The sequence below is a fragment of the Pseudonaja textilis genome, chromosome 9, assembly GCF_049901715.1.
Source record: "Pseudonaja textilis isolate UNSWEBS1 chromosome 9, rPseTex1.2, whole genome shotgun sequence".
Lineage (NCBI taxonomy): Eukaryota > Metazoa > Chordata > Lepidosauria > Squamata > Elapidae > Pseudonaja > Pseudonaja textilis.
The window spans coordinates 5495629-5523601 of NC_141998.1; the positions used below are offsets into that span (position 1 = coordinate 5495629).

Sequence of the window (27973 nt, forward strand, 5' to 3'; positions counted from 1 at the left end):
TCTTTTAAAGATAAGAGTTGGAATGTACTCTCGCCTCCAAATGCTGTACTGCTCCTCCACATTTCCTTCCTTCCCCGCCCCCTCTTTTTTTATGGCAACTACTAAAACAGGCCTAGGAATGTTTTATGAGTTGACGCTAACATTATGAAGGTTAACAAACCCTACCTGAAATATTCGTAGCAGTTCTTTCAACTTTATGCCTTGTGAGGTCCACAATTCTGTCCACCTGGAACAACTTCAGGTCCTCCTCATCCAAGGCGATATCTCCTATAAAGGCAGCTGGAAAACAGAAGGAGAAAAGGGACTTGCATCTTCAAACTTTAAACTGGATTTAAAGAGTACAATCTCTACAGAACATGTTGTGGTTCACTGACAGCCTGTGCAGATGGCAGTGGAATCAGACAGTGGGGAAGAACGAGGATCAGTCCAGGAGTCTGGAGAGAGTCAGACGAGGGTCCTGCATCTGATGCAGGGATGGGGCCAGGACCATCTGGGAGTGGGGGGCTGCCTTTGGAGCCTCCAGAGTCTGGCAGAGGCAAGGCAGAGGACCCAGGGGAGCCTGTTCCCAGTGCGTGTGTGCACAGAGCTGTTAGAAGGCAAGAGCAGCTGAGACAAAAGGGGCGACTTGGGAGTAAGGCTTGGAGGTGATTGCCCCTCCCATAAGGTATAAAGGACAGGCAAAGGTGATGAAACCTTTGCAGGAAACAAAGTCGTTCGCTCGGTTCAGATTCATTCTTTAAGTTCTTTGTGGACTTTGTACTTTGGTTGGTTTTTTACAATGAATTTGGCACTCTAGTTATTGGCAGCAATTCAAAGGAGAGAAAGGTAGGTGCTTATCTCGAGGGACTGTTTGGGACTCATTACGGGCTGGGAAGGAACATAATTCCCAGGGTTGAAATAAAACAAGAGTTGTTTTAACTAAGCGTGTGCTTAATTACAGTCTCGGGAAGCCTTGGTCAGAACAGTACAACCCACTTAATGTATGCATTGCCACTCCTCAAATTGCACAGATTGTGACATACAGAAGGCATTTAAAGACACCCCTTTTAAACCCAACTTATTGTTAAATTTGTCCTCAGGGCTTAAAATTCCTGCATAAAAAGGAATCTGGAGGATTTTCTCTTTGGATCTTGAAGTGCCTTTTTGTATGTTTACATTTTTTTCCCTCCAAATTAAAGCAGTAAAATAGTATCTTTCAAGAAGGACTTCAAAGAAGGCAGTCAATCGACACAGAAAAAGAAACTGAACATTTTATGAACAATGAAAGAGCTCAGAATTCCTCCACAACCAGAGAAGGCAAAGGGACATCCCTGTCCAAACCTTTTTTTAAAATTTTTAAAATGTTTTTAGATATAATCTTAAAAGAGATACTGAGCCAGGTGGCCCAATTCCTGATTTTTTTCACTTAAGGAAGGGTAGAACTCACAGTCTCCCGTTTCCTAATCTGGCACTTTAACCACTACACCAAACTGCCTCTCGGTGTTAGGGACAAGAGTTCAATCCTTGCCCCAATTCATTCTCCAAAGTTATTTGCCCTGTATGATACCATCTAGGTAAGGGGTGTCAAACTCGATTTCATTGATGGCTGCATCAGGGTTGGGTTTGACCTTAGGGAGAGGGGGGGGGCAGAGTGGGCGTGGCCAGGGTGGCGTGGCCAGCTTGATGTCATTCGTATCGTGGGTGCCTGTGGTGGCCCAAGCACACTGCCAGCAGAAACGGGATCCTGAGCTCCATTTTCGGCTGCCACTGCCTCCTGCGATCCTCTGCCAGTGAAAACGGAGTTCAGGAGGGCTCCATTTCCACTGGCAGAGGGTTGCAGGGGGCCGTGGCAGCTGTAAACCGAGCTCAGGAGCCTGTTTTCACTGGCAGAAGCATCGCAGGCTGGTCCTTCACTGTTTCCAGGGTGGGCCTCTGGGCCAGATCTCAGTACCTTGCAGGCTGGATCCAGTCCCCGGGCTTTGAGTTCGACACCCCTGATCAGAGGTGGCATTCAGCAGGTTCTGGCTAGTTCTGGAGAACTGGTTCTGGTAGTGGACATTTTGAGTAGTTCGGAGAACCAGCAAATACTGCCTCTCACTGGTGCCACCCCCATCTATTCTCTGCCTCCTATTGAGTCCCAGATTGGCTGGGTCTCCTTTTGTTGCCCTGCACAGGAGAATGGAGCTGGAAAGCAGGTTAGTGGGGTGGGGTGGGAATGGGGATTTTGCAGTATACTTTCCCCTGGAGTTGGGTGGTAATGGAGATTTTACAGTATGCAATGCCCACCAAGCCATGCCCACACCAAGCCACACCACAGAACCGGTAATAAATAATTTTTCAATCCTATCACTGTCCCTGATCTAGGTTCATCATCAAACTCTACGCTCCTACCAAAGTCCTAAATATAACCATATTCACGAACTGTCCATAATCTCGTTGAAATTGGATCACACTGTTATTTCAAAAAATGTCATTAGTCTCCCCCTGCTTTCAGGAAGTTCCTATCAATTGCAGAAGTGTGAAAAAAAAATCCTAAAATCAGCTACCATGGAAGGCAGTCTTTGTTTAAGAAGGCTAACTGGGACTGGAAGCATTAAGTGATGCGGTTGTAAACTGAAAAACCACATGGCTGTGCCACTTAGCGATGGTCATTATGGATGCCCTGGTTGGCACCATTAAGTAAGGATCAAGCAAGTCATTAAGTGAGGATCTTTTATGACTGCAACTTTTGACTTCCCGCTGTTTTCCCCATTGACTTTGCTTTGGGGAAGCCAGCAGGAAGCCAGTGGACTTCCTATGGCTGGCTGGGGAATTCTGGGAGTTGAAGTCCACAAGTCTTAAAGTTGCCAAGTTTGGAGATCTTTGGTATAGAGGAAAGTTGGCTACTATGATGGACAGTTCCTCCCTGTCTTCCTTTCTCCCATCAGCTCAACTGGCAACTATAATGTTTAAACATCTGATCTCCATAAAGTCTGCTGCATAAACTAGAGGTTTTTAAAAAAAATTATTGTTACATAAATTGTTTTAACCTCAAGTTTCTTTTGAAAGTTCTCTTTCCAGTACACTCTCCATCTCTCTCCATCTCTCTCTCTCTCTCTCTCTCTGCGCACAGATTTTGCCAAGCCAATCGGAGCTCATATAATCCAAGAGATACTCAAATAACCTCCCATTCATCTGCCATACAAAGAATCAAAATCATATGGTTCAGCTGAACGAAACGGATAACAATGTACAGTCCTTTGCGCCAGACTGGATTCAATTCCTTTTCAGTTCAGCTCCTAGCAAATTCGAGATTCTGCTTCCCATTCTGCGATGCCAAAGGACTAAACATTCTGGCCATGCGTATACAATTCCACATTTTACAGCCAGAAACCCTGACAGCTGTAATTAAAACCAAACCCAGTTTCACAAACTCCTTCTTATTTTTGCGTTTTTATCAGCACTTTGCCACATTTAAAGCTGCAACAAAATCTATAGAAGTCCAGGCAGAAGTTGGGGAATCAATTCTTCCAAAAAGACATTGGACTGGTTAGTCCAAGGATTGCAGATGCTCCCTAAGCCAACAATTGACCATTTATGCATTGTAAAAAATATTGCTCAGGTCTGTAGGATGCAACTATTTGAATGCCCATCACAAAAACAGATATACAACAAATGCTGTAAAAACATCATCTTCGCCTGACAAGATGCTAATATTTGAGGGGCGTCTAATATTTGCTTTTTTGCTGCAAACCGTTGTGAAATTAAATTGCTGGCTTATCCATTGTGTCTTAATTTGCTTTGCTCTTACAAACTGCCTTGAGGAGGAAAATACTCAAGAGAACGCCAAATCTTTGCACGGTAAAGAGCCACACGAGGGAAGGAAGCGCAACGTAGCAATGCAGTTCTGGAATGCAACTCATGAAAATTTCTGGAACATGAAATGGAAAGAGCTACGGAGAGTGAGCGAAAAAAAGCAAAGCATGGCTTTTGGGTACCCAGCTTCCAAGAAGCTCCTTGACATCCTGCTTAATCATCTTCTCTTAGAAGCAGTAGAGTTGCCATTCTCTTCCACCCAACTCTCTTCCCACTTCCTTTTTAACAAGCTACTAAAACACATGCATTTATTCATCTGTATTCATTGAATTCGTAGGGCCGCTTAGCTCAGCAAGTGACTCTGGACAATCAGGAGTCTTAAAATAAATTAAAAGCAAATTCCCAGAGATAGTAATAAAGGTTTAAAAGGTAAAGGTTTTTCTTGTCCAGTCATGTGAGACCCTAGGGGAAAGTATCATCTCAGTGTCCTAGCTGAGGGAGCCAGCATTGTCCAAAGATGTTTCTGTGGTCATGTGACTGGCGTGACTATATGCTAAGGCGCACAGAATGCTGTTATCTTCCCACCAAAGTGATACCTATTTATCTACTTGCATTTGCATGGTTTCGAACTGCTAGGTGGACAGGAGCTGAGGCAAGTAACGGGAGCTCACCCGGCCATGTGGTACTTGGGTCTTGAACTGCCCACCTTTCAGTCGACAAGTCCAGTGTCTTAACTGGAAAAGTTAAGAAACTGATCAAGGAGAGAAGCAACCTGGAATTAAGGAGAAACTTCCTTGCAGTGAGGACAATTAACTGGTGGAACAACTGGCCTTCAGAAGTTGTAGGGGCTTCATAACGGGAGGTTTTTAAGAAGAGACTGAACAGCCCCTTGTCTGAAATAGTATAGGGTCTCCTGCTTGAGCAGGGGGCTGGACTAGAAGACCTCTAAGGTTCCTTCCAGTTGTATTCTATTCTATTCTGTTCTGTTCTGTTCCGTTCTGTTGTTCTGTTCTGTTGTTCTGTTCTGTTGTTCTATTCTATTCTATTCTATTCTATTCTATTCTATTCTATTCTATTCTATTCTGTGCTTTCCTCTCCTCTCCCCTATCCTATCCATCCTATCCTATCCTCTATTCTATTCTATTCTATTCTATTCTATTCTATTCTATTCTATTCTATTCTATTCTATTCTGTGCTCTCCTCTCCTCTCCTCTCCCTATCCTATCCTATCCTATCCTATCCTCTGTTCTATTCTATTCTATTCTATTCTGTTCTGTTCTATTCTATTCTATTCTATTCTCTCCTGTATCCTATCCTCCTATTCTATGTTCTGATCTTTTGTTCTATTCTATTCTATTCTATTCTATTCTATTCTATTCTATTCTATTCTATTCTATTCTTTCCATTTCCATTACAACTTTAAGGCTACTGCACAACGCCAGAAATAGTAATAGTTAATTCCGATAGTAAATAAGAATAATGAAGAATATTAATGAATAATTATAATAATGGTTCCTTTGTGTGCAATCCCTAAACAACTGGAGCATCACTTGAATATCATCAGCATTGACAAGATCACTCTCAGTCAGCTGAAGGACCTGGGATATGTCTTGATAATATACTGGGTACAAATACCTTTGACTTGATTCTGTAATAAATCGGAAGCTTCCAAAATTCCCAAATAATCGTAGCCTTTCGTGATGCTGCTGCCTTTCTCAGATTTTCATTGTCAGCTGTATTCCATCACCTTCAACAATTTTGCCAGCCTTTATGCTACGCTTATCATTACTTTAAACTAAGAAACTGAAATAAAGAGCATCAAAGTCTCACAATATTTTCAACTGTGGGTTCCAAAATATTAGAAGGTTTTGTGTTATCATTAGATGTTGACCACACAAACACACCTCCACTTTCAGTGCCCCAAGAGAACCTCAGTATCTTTCAGCCCAAAGACTGGGAACCACTACTCTAATTCAAGCTGTGCAACAGCTTTACCTTCTAGTTCCAACCGTTGAACTCAGAATATCCACTCTGAAATGTCACAGAGACGCCCACAATTTCAGCCTAACTTTGATAGTGAGCCTAGAAACCCTTCCAAGGAGCCGAGTGGGCAGAGTTGCTGCATGTGTGAACTAGCCCCTTGTTTCACGGACTTCAAAGCGTTCGCAAACACAGTAAAGAAATAACGTTAAATTAAAGAGATTTGCTTGTTAGAACTGCCTGTTCCCGACAGGAGCAATATGAAAAAGTGTCATTACAAAGCTGTGCCTATGTGGAAAAAGAATGTAGAGATTCACTAGAAAGCCAGTTGAGAACAGCTGTGCAACAAATTGATTGCTTAATCATCGGAGTTGATGCCAGTAAACAAACTGAGCCTTCAAAGGCTGAGAAGAAGAACCACCAAATGCCTCTCATCTCATCTAAAGTATCTCAATCCAACTGGTGTATTAAGACTGAGGGTCTTGGCTTTTCAACATGGGGAAAAATTGGGAACTTTAGATTGAGGCACCTTGGGGTCTGACTCTTAATGGTAGATACTCCTACTGTTTGCCAATTGCACAGTGGCAGATAGGAAAGCACTCCAGAGCATTGACGTCATTGCCCAGAGGATCATTGGCTGCCCTCTCCCCTCTTTGGAAGAGCTTTATGGCTCCCGCTGCCTTAAGAAAGTTCAAAACATTCTTAAAGATCCATCTCATCCTGGGCATCCCTTTTTTCGAACTATTACAACCTGGCAGACGGTACAGGAGAATAAAAACAAGGACAAATAGGCTGAAAAACAGCTTCTATCCCAGGGCAGTCGCTCTTTTGAATTATGCTGTATAATGCAGTGTTGGTGAGGTGTTGGGGGTTTTCGGTTCAATGTGTGGAGGGTGAAGGATGTGTGTTGTGTTTATTTTCACGGTCATGATGTGCACTGAAGATGATGTTTGACTTTGTGGTACAAGGTGCAATGACAATAAAGTAAACTAAACTAAATTTCTCTTTGTTCCAGGTGAAACCAGTCTGATGATTCTTCTGATGCTTATGTATTATTTAACAATCACCACCCTCTTAGAGGATCAGAATCAGTCTCAGCTCTTTGCAATCTCTCATTGAAATTTCCTGTAGCCCCAGGGACATCCTCAAGCCACAAAAGTGGAGGGTTTGGGTGAAGTAAAGAGATTCGTTTTGAAGGGCTCTTTCGTTCTTGTGAAAAACTAGCTCCAGACCTGTGCTTCACTATGAAACTGTGGTCGGGCTTCGTTTTTTGAGAGGAAAATAAGGAGAAAAAAAATTCTGCCTCTGTCTATCAGCATCCATCGGTATTCATCTGGCTAGCATCCTGTCAGTGTGTGCGAGAGTTGAGGGCTGTTTGGAAACTGAAGCAGTATTCACTGTGTGAGCAAGAAGGAGACAGCAAGGAGCCTGGGTGTGGCTTCGCTCAACTGTTCTGTACTAAAGCTGCTTGGTGCTGTGAAACTAAAACCGAAACTCTTCTCTTCTGCTTGTGTTTTGCGTTTGGAACAGATTTCTTTTCAGGTGGGGAGCGGGAGTAGAACTCCTTAGCATCAGAGTGTGTTAATAATAATAATATAGGAAATACTACTGCTCTAATGGTCATTTTGAAAAATCCTTTCTTAGTGAGCACCTAGAAGCCAAGAGGAATCTACGTGGCAAATGTCTAGTTTGTAGGCTTTATGGTTCTGGAGATTTTGTGGTGATGCTGAGTGGTATTTCGCTTTTATATATATATAGATAATGCAGAAGGAACAGGCCCAATTGGCTGTTCCTTGTAATGGAAGATGATGAAGGACTTGATGTGACACGGTAGAGTAGAAGAAAGGCTTGGAGAGACCAAGGCTGATCCGCTGGTTACAGAAGGTGGGGTGACGAAAGCATGGGATGTGTAGTTGAAAGAGGTAGAATGGGTTTGTTCCTAACTAGAGTGACCCTGAAAGAAAGAAAAATGATAGAACGGACAGAATGGACAACATGTGCGGGGAATATGAGTGTGAATCTGGTGGAGGTGATGGTGGTGGCAAATTATGACAACAAATAAGCAAGCAGCCATTTCAAAATGATGTTGTAGAACAGGGATCTCCAACCTTGGCAACTTTAAGACTTGTGGACTTCAATTCCAAGAATTCCCCAGCTGGCTGAGGAATTGTGGGAGTTGAAGTCCACAAGTTTTAAAGTTGTCAAGTTTGAAGAACTGTAGATTGGTCCACTGAAGTCCAAGTCACCCCCTTGAATTTGCCTCCTCCTCCTCCTCCTCCACGCACCTCATTCAACTACTATGGAGGAGCTCAGATTCTTCTTGTGCAGGGGTCTTTAAACAGGATAGCTTTAAGTCTGGAAGTTGAAGTCCACAAGTCTTTTTTTTTTAATAATTTTTTTTTTTTTTAATAACAAAATAAACATAAACATACATAACAAAATAAACATAAACATACCACAAAAACATAAAAAGATCCTACTTCATAAATTTACATACAGTGCATCGATTGGTTTACCACTTTTTTTTTGTGCATCCATTTCCTAGTCACCAGTATAATTATATTACATAATAGCTCATATTATCAATCAACAATTGTATAACCTAATATCATCACTAAAAAAAAAAAAAAAAAATTTTTAATTTTGTTAATTCATATTTTAACGAGATAACTATAGTTTGCTTAATTTATTTTGCAATAAATCATAAGATCATACCAAATCTACCTTAATAATGTTTTATAAAGATAATATTAAGAAAAAAAAATTTTTTATGCTAAATCTGAATATTCTATCATTATGTTTTATTATCTAACCATTGATAAAAAGATCCCAAACTTCATAAAATTGTTTATCTTCTTGTTCTCTGATTTCAAATGTCAATTTGCTCATTTCAGCACAATCCAATATTTTCTTAATAATTTCTTCTTCTGATGGAATTTTCTCACTCTTCCAGTTCTTAGCAAATACAATCCTAGCCGCTGTTAATATATTTACAATCAGATACTTCAAATTTTTATTATATATATCAGGTAAGATTCCCAATAAAAAAATCTCTGGTTTCAAGTCTATATGTGTCTTTGTCATTTTTTCCAACCATATGCGTATTTTAGTCCAATATTTTCTAGCGTCCTCACAAGTCCACCACATATGGTAGTATGAGCCAGGTATCTGATGACATTTCCAACATTTTTCAGATTTGTTCTTAAACATTCTTGCAATTCGAAGTCCACAAGTCTTAAAGTTGTCAAGGTTGGACATTCCTGCTCTAGAAAGAGTGTAGAGAAGCTCAACAAAGATGATAAAGGGTGAGGAGGCTACACCACGAGATGAACAATGGAGGGAACTAAGTATGTCCAGTCTAAAGAAGAAAAGAATTAGGGGGAGATATGATAGCAGTCTTCCAGTACTTGTGGAGCTATCACAGAGAAGGGGGGGGGGGGTCAGCCTAACCTCCAAAGCACCATAGAGAAGTAACGAGTGGAAGATCATGAAAGAGAGATTCAACCTAGAATTAAGGAGAAATTTCCTATCCTTCCTGCCTCTGGAAGTGGTTGGTGCTCCATCATTGGAGGTTTTCAAAAAGACCCTGGACAGTCATTTGTCCAAAATGATATAGGTTCTCCTGCTTGAGAAGGGGGTTAAACAGATAACAGATAATCAGAGTTGGAAGGGAACTTGTAGGTCATCTAGTCCAACCCCTCCGCCCAAGCGGGAGACCCTCCACCATGCCTGACAAATGGCAGTCCAATCTCTTCTTGAAAGTCTCAAGTGATGAAGCCCCCACAACTTCCGAGGGCAACTTCTGTTCCATCGGTTGATCATTGGACTAGAAAACTTCCAAGGTCCCTTCCAATCCTATTATTCTTACGTTCTACATTCAAAGTTGTCTTTTAGGCTTCAGAGCCATCTCTGCTATGGAGTCAAAAAAACAAACAAAGCTATGAATTGTGACCTCTGTCTTGTTTTCAAATTCTTAAGTGAGTTATTTTTATTATTTATTATTTCATATTTGTCTTTCTGTCAAAAGACTGCTTAGAATTTGGCTGGACAATCATGGCTATCATTCTGTGTGTCAGTGTTCCAACTAACCAACTCCAAACCAATAAACTCTGACACAAGCATTTCCTTAAGGTTCCATTTTATTAGAGTGGTCACATCTGGGAAAACCCAAATCTGAGAGATCCGTGTTTTCCCTTTCCAAAATAGAAATCTAAGATCCATCCCCTGCATCCATCAGTCCATCGCATGGCCCAATCAAATCTTCCTCCCAACTGGAGACATCCTTCCAGTCCCTCCCCTCCAAGGGCAGGGTAACATGTCCTTGACTCTCCGAGAAAGAATGTTGTTGTGTCTAATCTTCTACCTCACTATGAAATCCCCCCTCCCAATCTCCTAGGCACTGAATGTGGCAGCCTCAAAGCTTCTAAGTAAAAAATGGCTTCCGAAACTGACACTGTGGATGGTTGAACCCAGAACACACAGCAGCACATGGATACTGTAGTTGAGAGCACTTCAAGACTGGCTATGGTTTTTAGTCCTCCAATCCTTAGAAATAATTTAAAACCAAACTAGCCTCACTGCAGCTAACCTCACAATGAGGTTAGCATCACTCGGGAGCCAAACCAGCTGATTCACAAGCAAATGCCAAAATATGCACACAATTTCCACCCACATTCAAGAAGCGCAAAGGGCATGCGTGATATTTGTAGCTTTTCAAAATAACCCAAAGTGGTCACCTTGAGAAGTAATTTAAGAGCTGATCAACTGCTAGAAAGATGCAATGATGCACTGATGTATTGATGGGAATGAGTCAGCAAGGTTTTTGGCTGTTATCCCTTTAAGAGTCTGTATAATAATAAGAGGCCCTGTTAGGGCATCCCTCTCTCTCGCCGTGTGTTCTTCCCTGCTGTAATTTACTGATTGTTTGACTCCTGCCTATAATACGTGTATGTATAGCATATATTCTTTTGTAGATAAAAACCACTATTTCTTACAAGCCTCTGTTTGCTATTATTGCTCCTGGGTTTTCTCACATAGCAAAGCTTGGCGCACTCTGACATGCTATCCCACTGTTTGATTTCCAGCTGCATTAGTGAACTTGTGAAGCTTCGACACAGGAGTGAGCGATGAAACCAGAACCCCAAGCAATGGAAAAAGGGTTGCCCCAAGTTCTACTAAGCCTCCAGCTGTAGGAGACGACCAGGTGGAACCCGAGGGAAGGCTCAAGCACGTCATCATTTGGGAGTCCCTTCACGCCCACAAACAGATCTAAGTCCAGCTCTCCTTGAATTCCGTTGACTCTTATCTACCGCCAGTATGCCTTGACCATTACTAGTTCTGATTCTTGTAGACAGCTAGCAGGGAATACATTTGTACTCATTTGAACAACTTTGGTTCTTGGTTTCTTGCAGTGGACACCAGCTTTTCTAATGAAAACTGAATTTAAGAGGCTTCGCTTGTACTAGAGGTGGGCCAAAAATGAACTAGTTCAGATGGGGTCAACAAGTTCCTTGTCCTTCAAGGTGGTCCAGACAAGAAGTGCAATTGTGAAGACTAGGTCTATCATTATTGTAAGGTTGCATGAACAAATCCTGAAAGCCCATCTCTCTTCCTCTTGCTTTTACTTTCCAGGAAGCTAGGATGGAAATGTTTCCCACGCCCCTCTTTGGCTTCTGTGATCTGAGATAGTTGTTCACATGATAACTGTCTAGTCTATGGTTCTTCCCAGAGGTGGTATTCAGCAGGTTCCGACCAGTTCTGGAGAACCGGCAGCAGAAATTTTGAGTAGTTCAGAGAACCAGCAAATCCCACCTCTGACTGGCCCCACCAACCCCATCTATTCCCTGCCTCCCGAGTCCCAGCTGATGAGCTGGGTCTTCCTTTGTTGCCCTGCATAGGAGAACAGAGCTGGAAAGCAGGTTAGTAGGGTGGGGAGGGAATGGAGTTTTTGCAGTAACCTTCCCCCAGGAGTAGGGAGGGAATTGAGATTTTACAGTATCCTTCCCCTGCCACGCCCACCAAGCCACACCCACCAAACCATACCACGCCCACAGAACAAGTATTGAAAAGATTGAATCCCACCAGTGGTTCTTCCTCCTGTCTCCAAGGACGTTCGCACACACCATTGCAACAGGAGTGGCAATGTGAATTCACAGAGGACGTAGAAGTGCCCTGACAGAGAATGTGAGGCATGATTAACAGTAACAGAGGGATTTAATAAAACAGTCTTATGGCATCTTAAAAACTTTATAAGATTTATTGGTGGCTTACACTTTTATGAAGATCAGATAAACCCAGTTGCTCTGCTTATTTGGCAACTATTCACGTACGTGGATTTGAGAGGGTGAACATGAGGTTACAAAGAGGCTCAATATGTAAGTACACATTGTGATTTCACTGCTAAGGTGAATGACAGCTATGTTGACTTGTGTACACAATACCCGACTGCGCTTGCTACAAGGTTCTTTTTTGTGTATTTGCTAGAACAGACAAAACAGAATTATTTCCACAACACAGATAGGTAGGATTTGTGTTGCATGTGTACATTTCACTACTCTGGAATAATCTAGCTCTTCGCTGAAATATTCCTGCATTGCAGGGGAAGGGAATGGTGGCCAAGGGAATCACTGTGGTTGATAAGTTAGTAACCTGGTTGTAACCTCCCATAACCTCTTACAATTTTATTTTTATTTATTTTATTTGGTTTGTCCATTGCTTACAAGATAATAGGTATAAGTAAAAACATAGTTATGAATACATGGGTACATATAAGAAAAATAAAAGAAACAATAGGACAGGGACGGTAGGCACATTGGTGCACTTATGCATGCTCCCTACAGACCTCTTAGGAAAGGGGTGAGGTCAATAGTAGAAAGTCTAAGGTTAAAGTTTTTGGGGTTTGGGGAAGAAACCACAGAGTCAGATAGAGTATTCCAGACACTGACCACTCTGTTGCTGAAGTTGTATTTCCTGCAATCAAGTTTGGTGAGATTAACCTTGAGTACAGTATCAACAGTAGACACCTTCACATTTCTAGGTTCTATTTATATCTCAAGACCTAAAATGGACACCTAACGTCAAAAACGTCATCAAAAAATCACAACAAAGAATGTTCTTTCTGTGCCAACTCAGAAAGCTCAAACTGCCCAAGGAGCTGCTGATCCAGTTCTAGAGGAATTATTGAATGTATCATCTGCACCTGTATAACTGTCTGGTTTGGTTCTGCAACCCAACAGGACAGACACAGACTTCACAGAATAATTAGGGCTGCAGAAAAAACAGTTACTACCAACCTGCCTTCCATTGAGGACCTGTATACTGCACGAGTCAAAAAGTGGGCTGTGAAAATATCTACAGACCCCTCACATCCCGGACATAAACTGTTTCAACTCCTTCCCTCAAAACGACGCTGTAGAGCACTGCACACCAGAACAACTGGACACAAGGACAGTTTTTCCCCCAAAGCCATCACTCTGCTAAACAAATAATTCCCTCAACATTGTCCAACTATTTACAAAGTCTGCACTACTCTTACTGTTAATCTTCTTATCACTCCTTATCACCCATCCCCTCCCACTTGTGACTGTATGACTGTATCCTTGTTTGCTTGTATCCTTACAATTTATATTGACTGTTTCCTAGTATGATTTGATTGCTTATTGTATCCTGTGACTATCATTAAGTGTTGTACCTGATGATTCTTGACTCTTGACAAATGTATCTTTTCTTTTATGCACACTGAAAGCATTTACACCAAGACAAATTCCTTGTGTGTCCAATCACACTTGGGCAATAAAGAATTCAATTCAATTCAATTCAATTCAATTCAATTCAATTCAATTCTATTCTATTCTATTCTATTCTATTCTATTCTATTAAGTGGCTTCCCCATCAACCTTGTCAGAAGGACACAAAAGGGGATCATGTGACCCTGAGATACACCAACGATCATAAATATGAGTTAGTTGCTAATCATCTGAATTTTGTTCATATGATCATGGAGATACTGCAATGGTCTTAACTAAAAAAAACAGTATAAGAATATCACCATTTGCAACTTGGAAGAAAAACATCTGCAACAATGTCCTTATAACAGGCAGAAAGAGCAATCTATAATTTTTTAGCAATTTCTTTTGTTCCATCTAATATAGAATAGAACAGAACAGAACAGAATTGGAAGGGGCCTTGGAGGTCTTCTAGTCCAGCCCACTCCTCAAGCAGGAGAATCCATACCCGTGATAGCAAACCTATGGCATGTGTGCCACAGGTGGCACACAGAGCCATTTGTGTGGGCCAGCCAAACTTACCTGCACTGCGCATGCGTGCACCTCCCAGCTGATGCACCTCCCAGCTGATTTTCGGCCCATTTGAGGCCGTTTCGGCTTGAGGGAAGCCTCTGCAGCCTCAGGAGGCTGAAAAACGGGCCTTCCAGAAATACCGGAAGTGCCAAAACGGGCCCATTTTTCAGCCTCCCAAGGCTCCAGAGGCTTCCCTCAAGCCTCCGGGAGGGCGAAAACGTCCTCAAATGGGCTGAAAATCAGCTGGGAGGCGCACGCATGCGCAGTGCAGGTAAGGGGGTATTACGCGTGCATGTGTAGGGGGGTGGGGCGCATTACATGGTGGGTGCCGGCATGTGAGTGCTTTCGGCACACCACAACAAAAAGGTTCACCATCACTGACCTCTACCATCTCAAACAAGTGACTGTCCAGTCTCTTCTTAAAAAACCTGCAGTGATACACATATATAGAATTGTGGTTGTCAAAGCTGGCAGCCTAAAATAATTAGGCCTAAGGCCCTTAAAGGTACACATGACTTGAGACTCTAAAGTTTGCCTTCTCAAGATGGAAGCAAATGCAACATCTCAGTGCTTTCTTTTCTCCCACAGTCATGTTCCTCCAAGTATATTTTTCTTCCTCCCTCAAATTTTAGGAAGAACTTACTTAGGTGTGGAAAGAATCAATTTTGCTCATTCACAATTTGAAGGATTTCGATCTTTAAAATGTTGTTTGGTTGCAGAATGGGCATATTTTATGAGGAATACGAAGGCATAAAATAAGGAGCAACTATATTTCTTGATCTATAGGTTCTTGAACTTAGAAAATTATCTGACTTAAGGGACAATGATTTAATTCTTATTTACTCAAAAGAATCGCTGGAGATGACGGTAAGTATCCGAAATGCTGGCAACACTTTATTCTCAGTAGAGAATAGTTTGGTCAGTTATTTTGTAGTGTTTCATGCTCCCAGGACACATCCACAAACAGAAAGTTAATTTTTAAAGAGTTATGTTTATCCTATTAAGCTACTGGAGTTCAAATTTACTTCTACTAATGCTAAAAAGATTTCATTCAGGAACTTCTCAAGATAGGAAAGATAACCTTTTATCTGCATGATGACAAATTCACCCAGGAGGGGAGGGGGGAGAATTATATCCCCAATTATTACTTATTTGAATTTATCAATCACTCAACTCCAATGGATTCTTAATTTTTTAAAAAAACAAACATTAACATTTTCCTATTTTCCTGTTCAAAAAAGGTTAATACGTGTACAGAAAATCCATTAGTAAGCATCGCTGATCCATTGAATCACTATTATGGTAATAGTTTTTTTTTTTCCTACATGGTTTATTCTGTTCTATCTTAGTTTTATTTTGACACAGCGTTTTATTTTCATTGTGCAAATATAAAACATTGCATTCTCATCTGTGGTTTTTTTTGGGTGGGAGGGAAGCTCTACTAAAACAATTGAGTTATACTGACCTTTTGCATGAGTTATGTTGGACAAATGTTTATTTATTTATTTTTTTCTCCTGTTTTTCCATGTACCTTATGATGATTGCTGAGCTAGGCAACATTTTGACAACATTTTAGAGAGGCACCAATTCTAGAGAAGATGAGAGAAGGCTGACTCCGCTGGTATGGACCAGTAGTGAGATTCAAACATTTTTACTACTGGTAGGCATGGCAGGGGAAGGATACTGTAAAATCTCCATTCCCATGCCACTCCAGTGGAAGATTACTGCAAAATCCCATTTCCTCCCCACCCCTCTAACCTGCTTTCCAGCTCCATTCTCCTGTGCAGGGCAACCAAAGAAGACCCAGCCAATCAGCTGGGACTCAGGAAGCGGAGAATAGATGGGGCGGGGCCAGTTAGAAGTGGGATTTGCCAGTTCTCTGAACTACTCAGAATTTCCACTACTGGTTCTCCAGAACTGGTCAGAACCTGCTGAATACCACCTCTGGTATGGACATGTCCAGAGAGCAGCACCTTCCACTGTGGCCAAGACTGCCTACCAACTAGAAGTCAATGGCTGGCAATCTCACGGGCATCCAAGACAGAGGTGGTACGACACCATCAACAAGGATATGCAAGCCATGGGCCTTTGCCCTGGAGACACAGCTGACCATGCAAAGTGGAGTTCAATGATCTGAAAAGCAGACCCTGAACCTGCGGGAATATGCTAGGAAGAAGAAGATTATGACTGCTGAGCTATGTGTTTTGTATAACCTTGTTGGAGAAAATGAAAACTGAGCTAAAATAATTTTGTAGATCCTACCATTCTATTTACACTTGCACAGAGCTTCAATTAACCAACTATGAGAGGTTAATTGTGATTAACCTCAGTGATTTTCCAATAAGACAAACAATAACCAAAGGGAACAGAAACCTTTTAATGAGTCTTACGAATCCCCGGTTAAAAGGCTGCTGAAAACTAATTAACTTTGATAGGCACAAACTTTGCCAAAACTGTACGAGACTGCCAAGAATCACAGATAAGAAATATTTCACAACACAAGAGTCTTCAAATACCAAATTAAGATACTGTAATGTCCACAAGGCTGGGGTTTTCAAAACGTCTTTGCTTCCTGCAAAGAACGTCTGATTCACAGCTGGCTTTTACCTTCTTGAAGGAGGGGCCATTACCTTGCAGCCTTACTCCTGAGTTGCCCCCATGCTGTTGCAGCTGCTCTTTCCTGCGGGCAACCCTGCATGCATGCACACTTGGCACAGGCTCCTCGGGCACCTCCTCATCTCTGCTGCCAGCCCCCACAATCTCTGAAGGTAGCAATCCACTTCCGAATGGTCCTGGCCCCTCACCTGAGTCCTCGCTGAGTCCTGAGTCCTCAGCCATCCGCACCTGCTGCTAACCACAACATACAGATAGTCCTTGACTTAGAAGTTTCTTTAGGGATTGCTTGAAGTTACAACGGCACTGAAAAAAAATGCCATGATTTATTTTTCATACCTACAACTGTTGTAGCAACCCCACAGTCACGTGATCAACATTCAGTCCCTTGGCAACTGACTGTAATCCCCTTTTGTAGCCTTCTGACAAGCAAAGCCAATGGAGGAAGCCAGATTCACTTAACAACCATGTTACTAACTTCTCAACTGCAGTGATTCACTTAGCAACCGGGGCAAGAAAGATCATCAAAACTCACTTCACAGCTGTCTCACTTAGCAACAGGAATTTTGTGTTTGTAGATCGAGGACTACTGGTCATCCTGTAATTCATACAGACAAGATTGAAACAGCAGAAGTATCCAAGCAATAAACTATATTTTATTCCCATGCCCAGGAATGACGAAACCCGTAGAAATGTATGTTTCTACACAGGAGGAATTCTGCTTAGACAGTCTACCCTATGTAAACTGAGTTTTCCATCCCGACCACCAAGCATGGACAAAACCAATTACGTTACATATATTCTTCCTAGCAGGCTCCATGTGGCCGTAGGAGACACTGCTTTAAAGTATATCTGGATGGTACCCTCCATCTGTGAGAGATTTACAAATAGATCCATCCAATGACAAAGCTGTTGTCCTTTTTTAGATGTTCCTTCAAACAGCAACATATGAGCATTGCTAGTTTTGGGAGAAAGAACTTAGAATCAAAGAACCATAGGATTGGAAAAGGATGCAAATGACCAGCTGTCTGCAAGGAATATAAATCCTTCCATCCCCCACCATCCAGTCAGAGCTGAAGAAGTTTCTTGGATGAGAAGCGAAACGCCTTCAAAGAAAAAACAAGAAAGTCCAGTTGCTTCCTGAAAAAGCACCTTTGGGACAACCATGACCTGGAGGACGGAGAATCTCTACTTTTAGCTATGCAATTTGGGATGAACAGCCTTGGAATGGTGTGGGAATAGGAATGGATTTCCAGGGGAAAAACTGCAGAATATGGGAACCATTTGCACCACTTAGGTGACCCTGAGGACACAGATCAGAGGTGTTCAGCAGGTTCTGACCAGTTCTGGAGAACTGGTCCCAGAAATTTTGAGTAGTTCAGAGAACCAGCAAATACCACCTCTGACTGGAGATTTTGAAGTTCCTTCCCCTGCTACACCCACCAAGCCATGCCCACAGAACCGGTAGTAAAAATTGTTGAATCCCACCACTGACACAGATAAACCTCCAAGTGGCCTCAACGCCCCTCTAAAAGGACGCAAATGACCAGCTCTCTGCAAGGAACATAAATCCTTCCATTCCCCACCATCCAGTCAAAGCTGAAGATGCTTCTTGGAGGAGAAGTGAAACATCTTCAAAGAAAAAACAAGAATGTCCAATTACTCCCTGAAAAAGCACCTTTGGGACATAGGATTGGAAGGGACGCCAGAAGTCTTCTAGTCAAACCCCTGGCCTGTGGAACATCACCGGTCTATGACCTGCTGGGAACTAGCCCTCGCGAGCAAATGAAGCCTCATTTGCATACACACAAGATCCAGACATCACAAAAACAACAACTACCACCCCTCGGTCCATGAAAAAAACCCACCTTCCACAAAATCAGTCCCTGGTGCCCAAAGAGTTGGATGGTGCAGTTCTAGTCCAATCTACTACCCAAGTCAAGAATCCAACCAAACACTGTTGAACCTTTGCTTGAAATCCTCCACTGATGGGGCACCCATAACTCCAGGAGGCAGGAAGTTAACAGACCTCATAACTGTCTGGTTTGGTTCTGCAACCCAACAGGAGAGACACAGATGCCAGAGAGGAATTAGGACTGCAGAAAAAGACAGTGGCTACCAACCTGCCTTCAATCAAGGACCTGTATCCTGCATGAGTCAAAAAGAGGGCTGTGAAAATATCTACGGACCCCTCACATCCCAGACATAAACTGTTTCAACTCCTACCCTCTAAATGATGCTATAGAGCTCTGCACACCAGAACAACTAGACACAAGGACAGTTTTTTCCAGAACGCCATCACTCTGCTAAACAAATAATTCTCTCAACACTGTCCCACTATTTACAAAGTCTATACTACTATTACTTTTAATCTTCTCATCACTCCTTATCACCCATCCCCTCCCACTTGTGACTGCATAACTGTAACTTTGTCGCTTGTATCCTAATGATTTATATTGACTGTTTTCTAATATGATTTGATTGCTCATTGTGTCCTATGACTATTATTGAGTGTTGTACCTGATGATTCTTGACTCTCAATGAATGAACCAAAGACAAATTCCTTGTGTGTCCAATCACCCTTGGCCAATAAAGAATTCTATTCTATTCTGACAGTCAGGAAACTCATCTTTGAGTTTGGATCTATTTCTGCAAAGCTTCCATTCATTGCTCAGGAATGGGCAACGGTTCCATCTCAAGTATGAGATACTCTACAGGACTGTGTGTTTTTGCAATAGGCCCCATGCAGGGACACCAAGCTTTTCTAAGCAGGAACAGAGAGTTGGTGAAAAGTACCTCTGTGGAAGGCAGCTGTCTCATGCATTCCAGCTCTTCTCTTTCATTTCTGCTCCTTCTGACTTTCCTCCCAGGCAGCTGGTGCTTCTCGGTTAGTTACGGCCCAGGCAGGCTGGCAAGTTACCCATTCAACCGTGCCAAGAGAAGCATAGAACAATACACGGTGTCATGTAGATGGGGATGATTGCCAACAGCAGCCAGCATTCCCAGCCAGCTTCTCCTCAGTGAGTGGCAGCTGGGTTGGGTGGCCCTGTGGTTTCTCTTCATCATCTGTTGACGATTAGGGTGAATATGAACTTTCTGAGCTGTGTAGCCTGAAATACCAGTACCAATTCTGTCCTCCTGGTTTCTTGGTTTTGTTAACCAAGTTAGTTGGCTTCCGAAGTCATTTTTGAATGCAATGAACTTTGAATTTGATCCCACCAGCTTAATATTTGCAGAATGCTGACTAATATTGATGACAAGTTAGTTCATATTTTCTAGATCCATGTGGGCTGTTTGGTTGGCATGACCAAGCAGCCAATTTTTTCATCTCTTCCTTGGCAGCATGCTGGCTCCTGGGATAAATAATCATTTTTTTGTTTCTGCTGCTTTCCAGCCTGGGCATTTGCTTGTGGCTGTAGAGACAGTTCATGGTGGCATTCAGCATAAAAGAAGCCCTTGACAATAGCTATGAAAAGTGGTCGGATTCAAAAAAATTTTACTACTGGTTCTGTTGGTGTGGATTGGTGGGCATTGCATGGCTTGGTGGGCATGGCAGGGGAAGGATACTGCAAAATCCCCATTCCCTCCTCACCCCACTAACCTGCTTTCCAGCTCCATTCTCCTGTGCAGGGCAACCAAAGAAGACCCAGCTGGGACTCAACGGGAGGCAGTGAATAGATGGGGGTGGGGCCAGTCAGAGGTGGTATTTGCTGGTTCTCCGAACTACTCAAAATTTCCACTATTGGCTCTCCAGAACTGGTCAGAACCTGCTGAATACCACCTCTTGTTCCTAACCCTAACTCCATCTTATTGATATCACAATGTGCTCCTAACCATTTTTACCTGAATTATGATGAGATCTGCACTTATTGAAAAGTTAAAAAGCTCCACGCTTAGAATCTTTGGAATGAGGCAGTTTATAAATCTAATTGATACATATGCATATAAAACCATGACAACTCAAGACAGACAAACCGAGACAAGTTTAGACTTATAAGGGCTTAGAGCTCAACGTGCTTCAGAATGATTTACATTTTTCTTTACATTATTTCAGTAGGTAACATGAAGTGCAAATTCCTTTCCCTACTTCTGTGATGACAGAGAAGACTACCTCACCTGCCGTTGACAGCCAGGTGGACTCTAATAGTCTAGACAGATGCTATGCCGTTCAGCAAGGGCTGAATTGTAGATACACTTTCATTCCATCCTATAATATACTAATATTACAGTATTCTTTAGTTTGGAGGGATACAGATTACTAGCAGGGGTTCCAACCCAACTTAGACATTGTTGTGGTTAGTCAGCAGCAGGTGCTGACGGTTGAGGAAAGCGAGGACTCAGATGAGGGGCCAGGACCATTAGGGAGTGGACTGCTGCCTTCAGAGATTGTGGGAGCTGGCAGCAGTGATGAGGAGGTTTCCTGAGGAGCCTGTGCCAAGTGCGTGTGCGTGCAAGATTGCTCATAGGAAAGAGCAGCTACAACAGCAAAGGTGACTCAGGAGTAAGGCTGCAAGGTGATGGCCCCTCCTTCAAGAATATAAAAGCCTGCTGTGAAAGGAATGTACTTTGCAGAAGGCAAAGACATTTTGAAACTCCAGCCTCATGGAATTCCAGTATTCTGAGTTTGTATTTGAAGATTCTTGCATTACAAATTATTTCTTGCCTCTTATCTTTTGGCAAGGCTCACACAGTTTGGCAAGGCTTGTACTTATCACAGCTAATTATTTTGTAGAAGAATTACAATGTTTCTGTTCTTTTTGGATTGTGTTTGATTTGTTGGAAAAGAGCAGGGGCCAGAACACTTGTTTGGAAGACTAATATAGCTATCGTTGTCCAGAGCATGACTTAACATCAGAAACCAATGCAAGATCAATTTGATAACTTTACGTCCTTGTAACATGGGTGGAACTTGAAGAAGTCTTCACTGACTTCTGGCTTGATCAAGGAGGAAATATCACAAAGATCGGTTTTGCAAGTTTTCCTTTTGAGCTATGGGGAGGTTATGTCCTAGGAGCAGGGTGCCTATTCCTCAGAGTTGGCCGTCCTTCTTGAAGCCAAGGTGCCATCATGTCATCAATCTTTCAGCCCTATCAATTGATCTAAGGGACAGTTTCTTTGTTTCCCTTTTCAGTGGCCTGTTATGTTTTCTCACCAGGAAAATTAGCGCAGGGAAGAAATGCCAAGAGACAGTGTGTGTGTGTGTGAACACTAGCCAGAGAACCATTTCTTCAACTCTGCATGTGCCAGGTGCAGAGAATGCCAATGTTATTGTACACTCCCCCAGAGGGCCTCTCTAAGGGGGATGGGCAGTTCAAAGATATTAAAAATACATGCAAACATGCATACATACATGCATACATGCATCTACTCAACTGGCAGCAAGTTGAGGGCTGTGTAAATACGTTTGTGAGTATTTGATGGGCTTATGGAATGCCCTTATTTTCAACATACAAGCAGACAGCAGACCTGGGCATTTTACGCCCAACCTTACCCGAGGCCACATCCAGCTTTTTGTCTGTCCCTGTCCAGCTCACGTGAGGTCAATTGGAAATTAGAAATCAAATGTAAATAAGATGTAACATACGTTCTTGCCAGTAGCAGCTAATCAAAACTGTTCAATTTACTGCTTTTTATAAAGTGATCAAATTAATTTTGAGCAGAATTAAGTTCAGCCTATTGGTCTAGCACTCCACAACAGATCTCAGTTTTTCATGAGGCCCCTTGAGAAAATTAATTGCCCACCCTGATCTACAGAAAGAAAGTTGGGGGAAAAAAATCAGGTTAAATGATGGGATAAATTGTTATCAGGAAGCAACCTTTGTGATCAGTAGGAATTGAAAACGATGTGATAGCACACAATCAATCAATCAATCCGTCTTTAGTAAGAAGAAACAACGCGAGTTCATACAATACTTTATTCCTGCAGGCATTTTTGCTTATTCTTAATTTAAAATTTTATTTTATTTAAAAAAATTTTTTTAGTATTTTTCATGGTCAAAAGAAATATAGAAAGCCCACTGAAATAGCAGAAATGTTAATAAGGCTTGTGCCTCAAAACAAAATATGGTTTGTTGCGTTCAGTGTTTGCAACAAATCAAAACAAATTTGCTGGGAATTTGTTTTCTTTAAAATTATTCTGCTTTTTTTGCCAACTCAAATGAAATGTATACCATTTGGAGTACAATACAGTGGAAACTTGGGTCGCGAATGCTCCTGTTTGCAACCAAATCAGGTGGTGAACAAAAAATCCACCTGATTTTTGCATCGGGTCACTATTCAAAAATCGAGTGGTGAACAAAATCGGTGCGGAAAGATTCCCTTTCCTCACTGATTTCTCCTTTGCCACCATATTTTGGGAGGTTTTTTTTTTTTGTCCACGCATGTGCAGACAGTCAAATCGGGTTGCGGCTGAAATCCTGGAATGGATTATGATTGCGACCCGAGACTCTACTGTACACCAGTCAAAACCACACCTTTGTTGTTGTTAGTCATGAAGTCATGTCCAACCCATCAGGACCACATGGACAATGTTCCTCCAGGCCTTCCAGTTCTCTTCCATTCCCCAGAGTCCATTTAAGCTCACGTCTACTGCTTCAGGGACTCTATCCATCCACCTCCTTCTCTGCTGTCCCCTTCTTCTTTTGCCCTCAGTTGTTCCTAGCATTAGGCTCTTCTCCAGTGAGTCCTTCCTTTTCATCAGGTGGCCAAAGTCTTTGAGTTTCCTCTTCAGGATCTGGCCTTCTAAAGAGCAGCTAGGGTTGATCTCTCTAGGACTGATCGGTTGGATCGTCTTGCAGTCCAAGGGACTCTCATGAGTCTTCCCCAGCACCAGAGTTCAAAGGCCTCCATTCTTTGGCGCTCAGCCTTCCTTATGGTCCAACTTTCACAGCCATACATTGCAGCTGGGAAAACCACAGCCTGATTGATCACCATGAAGCCATTTTAAATTTCTGCCCAAAAGTATGCGGGTTGATTGCCTACATATTCCTTTTTAATTATATTCAACTAAAAGAGACAACTGCCTTGGGAACATTGAGTGAAGTAATCGGATCTTGAATGATTTTGACATTACAACTGGGAAAACCATATTATACAACTTGTTTAATTTTTTTAAAATGCTAATCAATACGTGGTTAATCAGGGTACGGGCAAAACTGTAAGGACTGGTGGGGAAGGAAAAAGAGATTATTTTTTTTTAAAAAAGATGAACTTTCCACAATTTGATACCCGGCAGATGTGTTAATGGTCATCCTGGCTAAAACTTGGGAGACTTAAAATCCCACCATATCTGGAGGACACAAAGTTAGAACGGGCTGTTCTAGATCTCCAGGAAGAGCAAAGCAATGACTGAGAACCATCGCTGGAGAAATTCAGCCTGGAAAACGCAGAGAGAGATTTACAGCAGTGAAAGATATTAACCAAACTGGCTGCCCAACAGATTGGCACGATTCGAATCCAAACTAAGTGTCATTTTAAAAGATGGGTTTGGTCTTGCCAAATACTGCTGCAAATTAAATGCAACTACTTGGCAGAGGGAGGGTGCCTACTCAGAAGCCAAGGAAAGAGAGGCAGGGAAGCCAACTTTTCCAGTGTAACTTTGATGGGCCCAAAGAAATGCCCCTGTCCAGAGAGATGGATGCTACGGGAGGCAAACAACTTAGACTGGACCAGGTTTTTCCAGTGATAGAGCCCACAGATGGACTGAATCAGTCATTATTTAATTACTGGGCTTATCAGCCGGAAGGTTGGCAGTTCAAGACCTAGGTACCATATGATGGGGTGAGCTCCTGTTACTTGCCCTAGCTCCTGCCCACCTACATGCAAATGCAAGTAGATAAATAGGTACCACTTTGGTGGGAAGGCAATAGCCTTCCCTGCACCTCAGTGTATAATCATGCTAGTCACATGGCTACGGAATGGAAGCATATTTGGACAACACTGGCTCCCTTGGCTAAGAAATGGAGATGACAGTGCATATATATATATATATATAATATTCAAATATTAATGAAACCTGAAGCTTTTCTTTTAGGTAGGATTTGGACAAGTCAATTGAAAAACAATTTGGGGTGCTTTCTACGAGCTAATATAATAAAAGATGTTAACAGAGGGATTTGAAGAATAGTGTAATGTTAGTTCAACCTGTTGACTGCTTTTTCTTCCTGGATAGATATATAAATAGATGATAAATGACACAGATAGACACAGATAGATGATAGATAGATAGAAGATAGAGATAGATGACACACAGATGATGGATGGATAGAAGATTGATAGATGATAAGAGATAGATAACAGACAAATGATAGATAGATAAATAGATGACAGACAGATGATAGATGATAGAAGACAAGACAGATGATAGATAGACAGAAGATAGATAGATGATAAATATAAATGACAGATGATAGATAGAAGATAGATGATAGAGATAAATGACAGACAGATGATAGATAGATAGAAGATAGATAGATGATAGAGATAAATGAGATGATAGATAGATAGATAGATAATAGATAGAAGACAAGCAGATGATAGATAGATAGATAAATAGATGATAAAGATAAATGACGGATGATAGATAGAAGATAGATAGATAGATGATAGAGATAGCAGACAGATGATAGATAGATAGAAAGATATGCAAAAGAGAATTTATTGTTTTTCCTTTTCTTTCAGCATTCAGCCAGGGTGAATGCTACATGTTAAATGTTGAATTCAATTGACCACTTTTTCCTCCTTTTTTGTACACTATTTTTTGTTGTTGTTAGAGTTGAATGTTCTATATTTTATTCTCAAGGATAAAACAATCAATTTATTTATTATTTTTTAAAGAAAGAAATGGAGATGAGCACCCACCCTTCAGAGCTGGACACACTTGGACAGGAGAGAAACCTTAATGTTTTTTTAAAAAAACTAGAAAAGAGGCCTCAAGAGTTTCCCTGAACCTGAGATTAAAGAAAAGAAGGATTTGACACAACCTGATGCCGACGGTCCTTCGTTTAGCAACCATGCAAAGCTACAATGGCACTGAAAAAAGTGGTCCTTGCACTTACAACCCATACAAGCACCCCCCATGCTCATGTGATCAAAATTTGGGTGCTTTGCATGTATGAATTTGCAGCATCCGGGGATCATGTGATTTCCACATTAGTGATCTTCCCAGTCAGCTTCCGACAAGCAAAGGAGGGAAGCCTGATTGAACAACTTGTGTGATTCACTTAACTGCGGTTAACAATGGTGGGAAAAGGTCATAAAATTGGGTGTGACTCACTTAACAATTGTCTTGCTTGGCAACGGGAACCTCTGGCCCCAATTGTGTTTGTTGGTCCATGACTATCTCTACTACCTATCTCTTGGAAGAGATACAAAACTATAGTTAGCCCACCAACAATGCAACAATGGCTGGTAATCTAACTATAATGAGTAACTTCAGGAAACAAACATTACTTATGGTGGAGACTCTGTCAGGCCTCCCAAGAGACTGGACCTCAACCCATAAGATACATTTTCTCTCGTTGCCAACTATTACGGGAGAAAGGTGCAATTAAAAATGCAATCAATGTTTGGGCTTCCAAATGCTAATTGTACAAGAAACTGGTAATCTCTTTTTATTAGCCCCCTATTGCAAGAATAGAATAACAGAGTTGGAAGGGACCTTGAAGGTCTTCTAGTCCAACCCCCTGGCTAGGCAGGAAACCCAACACCACTTCAGACAAATGGTTACCCAACATCTTTTAAAAAAAACTTCCAGTGTTGGAGCATTCACGACTTCTGGAGGCAAGTTGTTCTACTAATTAATAGTTCTCACTGTTAGGAAATTTCTCCTTAGTTCTAAGTTGCTTCTCTCCTTGATTAGTTTCCATTGCTTCTTGTCCTGCCCTCAGGGGCTCTGGAGAATAGCTTGACTCCCTCTTCTTTGGGGCAGCCCCTGAGATATTGGCACACTGCTATCCTGTCTCCCCTAGTCCTCCTTTTCATAAAACTAGACACACCCAATTCCTGCAACCATTCTTTATATATTTTAGCCTCCAGTCTCCTCATCATCTTGGTTGCTCTTCTCTGCCCTCTTTCTAAAGTCTCAACACCTTTTTTACATCATGGCGACCAAAACTGAATGCAGGATTCCAAGAAGACTTATCCAACCATGTAAAGAGCTGGCCAGGTATCAAACATACACAAAAGGTTCTTACGTAGCATTTGCCAAGTCTTAAGATTGCCGGTACATCAGACGATCAAGGTACCATTTGGGTAGTATTAAGAAAAGAACCAAGGAAGAGAATGGGCTGCAAGGAAACTCCCATTGCAAAGAAGCAAAAGAACTTAAGTGTAGATGTTTGGTCTAGTGCAGGGGTGTCAAATTCATGGTGTCACGGCGGTGTCACGTTATGGATCAGGACTTCCCCCCCCCCTTCGCTAAACCAGGTTTGGGCGTGGCCAGTGCGTGATGCATCTGGCCCGTGGGCCGGGAGTTTGACAGCCTTGGTCTAGTGGTTAAGCCACCAGGCTAGAAAGTGGGAGACCATGAGTTCAAGTCTTGGTTTAGCCATGACAAGCAACTGGGTGACTTTGGGCCAGTTCCTCTGTCTCTCAGCCCAACCCGTGTCACAGGGTTCTTGTGGTGGGGAAAATAGGAGGAGGAAGGTGTGTGAGATATATTGGCCACCTTGAATTATTTGCAAAACAAATTAAACAAAATAAAATAAACATGCCATTTTAAGACTTCCAGATCCTCTTGAATTAAGACTGAACCCAAACCTTCACAGAGCAATCTCCCATCTAAAAGGTGCTTTGATCATGACAGTGTAAAGATCTAAGGATATTTACCCATGTAGTATGTATGTATTATTATTATTATTATTATTATTATTATTATTATTATTATTATTATTATTATTATTATTATTATTATTATTATTATCCTTCTCATCTTTTCTAGTACCTTCTCCTCTTGGTACCTTATGATTATATTACCTTGTTGTTTGTATGTACCTGTTGTTTGTAGGTTTGTATATACACTGATATTTTGTTGTTTGTATGTTCACTGAGAGCTTCTGCACCGGAGACAAATTTATTATGTGTCTAATCACACTTGGCCAAATAAAACAATTCCTTCACCTTTTTATTACCCATAGTCTACATTCTTCTCTTCTCTCCTCTCCTCTCCTCTCCTCTCCTCTTCTCTTCTCTCCTCTCCTCCCCTCCCTATTCTATTCTATTCTATTCTATTCTATTCTATTCTATTCTATTCTATTCTATTCTATTCTATTCTATTCTATTTCCATTAGACACTTTTTAGCTACTGTCTA

General features: G+C 41.7%; 1 protein-coding gene and 1 long non-coding RNA gene across 3 annotated transcripts in view; one reads left to right on the top strand and one right to left on the bottom strand.

The window, feature by feature from the left end:
* BMP1 (bone morphogenetic protein 1) overlaps nucleotides 1-27973 on the bottom strand; it is a 176246-nt gene that overhangs the window by 84311 nt on the left and 63962 nt on the right. Inside the window, exons 1-2 of one of the 2 annotated variants that reach the window (XM_087938641.1) lie at nucleotides 19461-19535; nucleotides 166-279 (exon numbers count right to left, since the gene is read on the bottom strand). In XM_087938641.1, coding sequence (XP_087794767.1) covers nucleotides 166-279; nucleotides 19461-19488 — 142 coding nt within the window. In that variant the 5' untranslated portion in view covers nucleotides 19489-19535. Of the gene's footprint in view, nucleotides 1-165; nucleotides 280-19460; nucleotides 19536-27973 lie in introns of those variants that run through there. The other variant, XM_087938640.1, reaches the window with a different exon arrangement.
* The window catches only part of LOC148125022 (uncharacterized), a 60693-nt gene continuing 44615 nt past the window's right edge, over nucleotides 11896-27973 (top strand). Inside the window, exon 1 of the long non-coding RNA XR_015744615.1 lies at nucleotides 11896-12128. This is a non-coding gene — a long non-coding RNA (uncharacterized LOC148125022). The remainder of the gene's footprint in view (nucleotides 12129-27973) is intronic.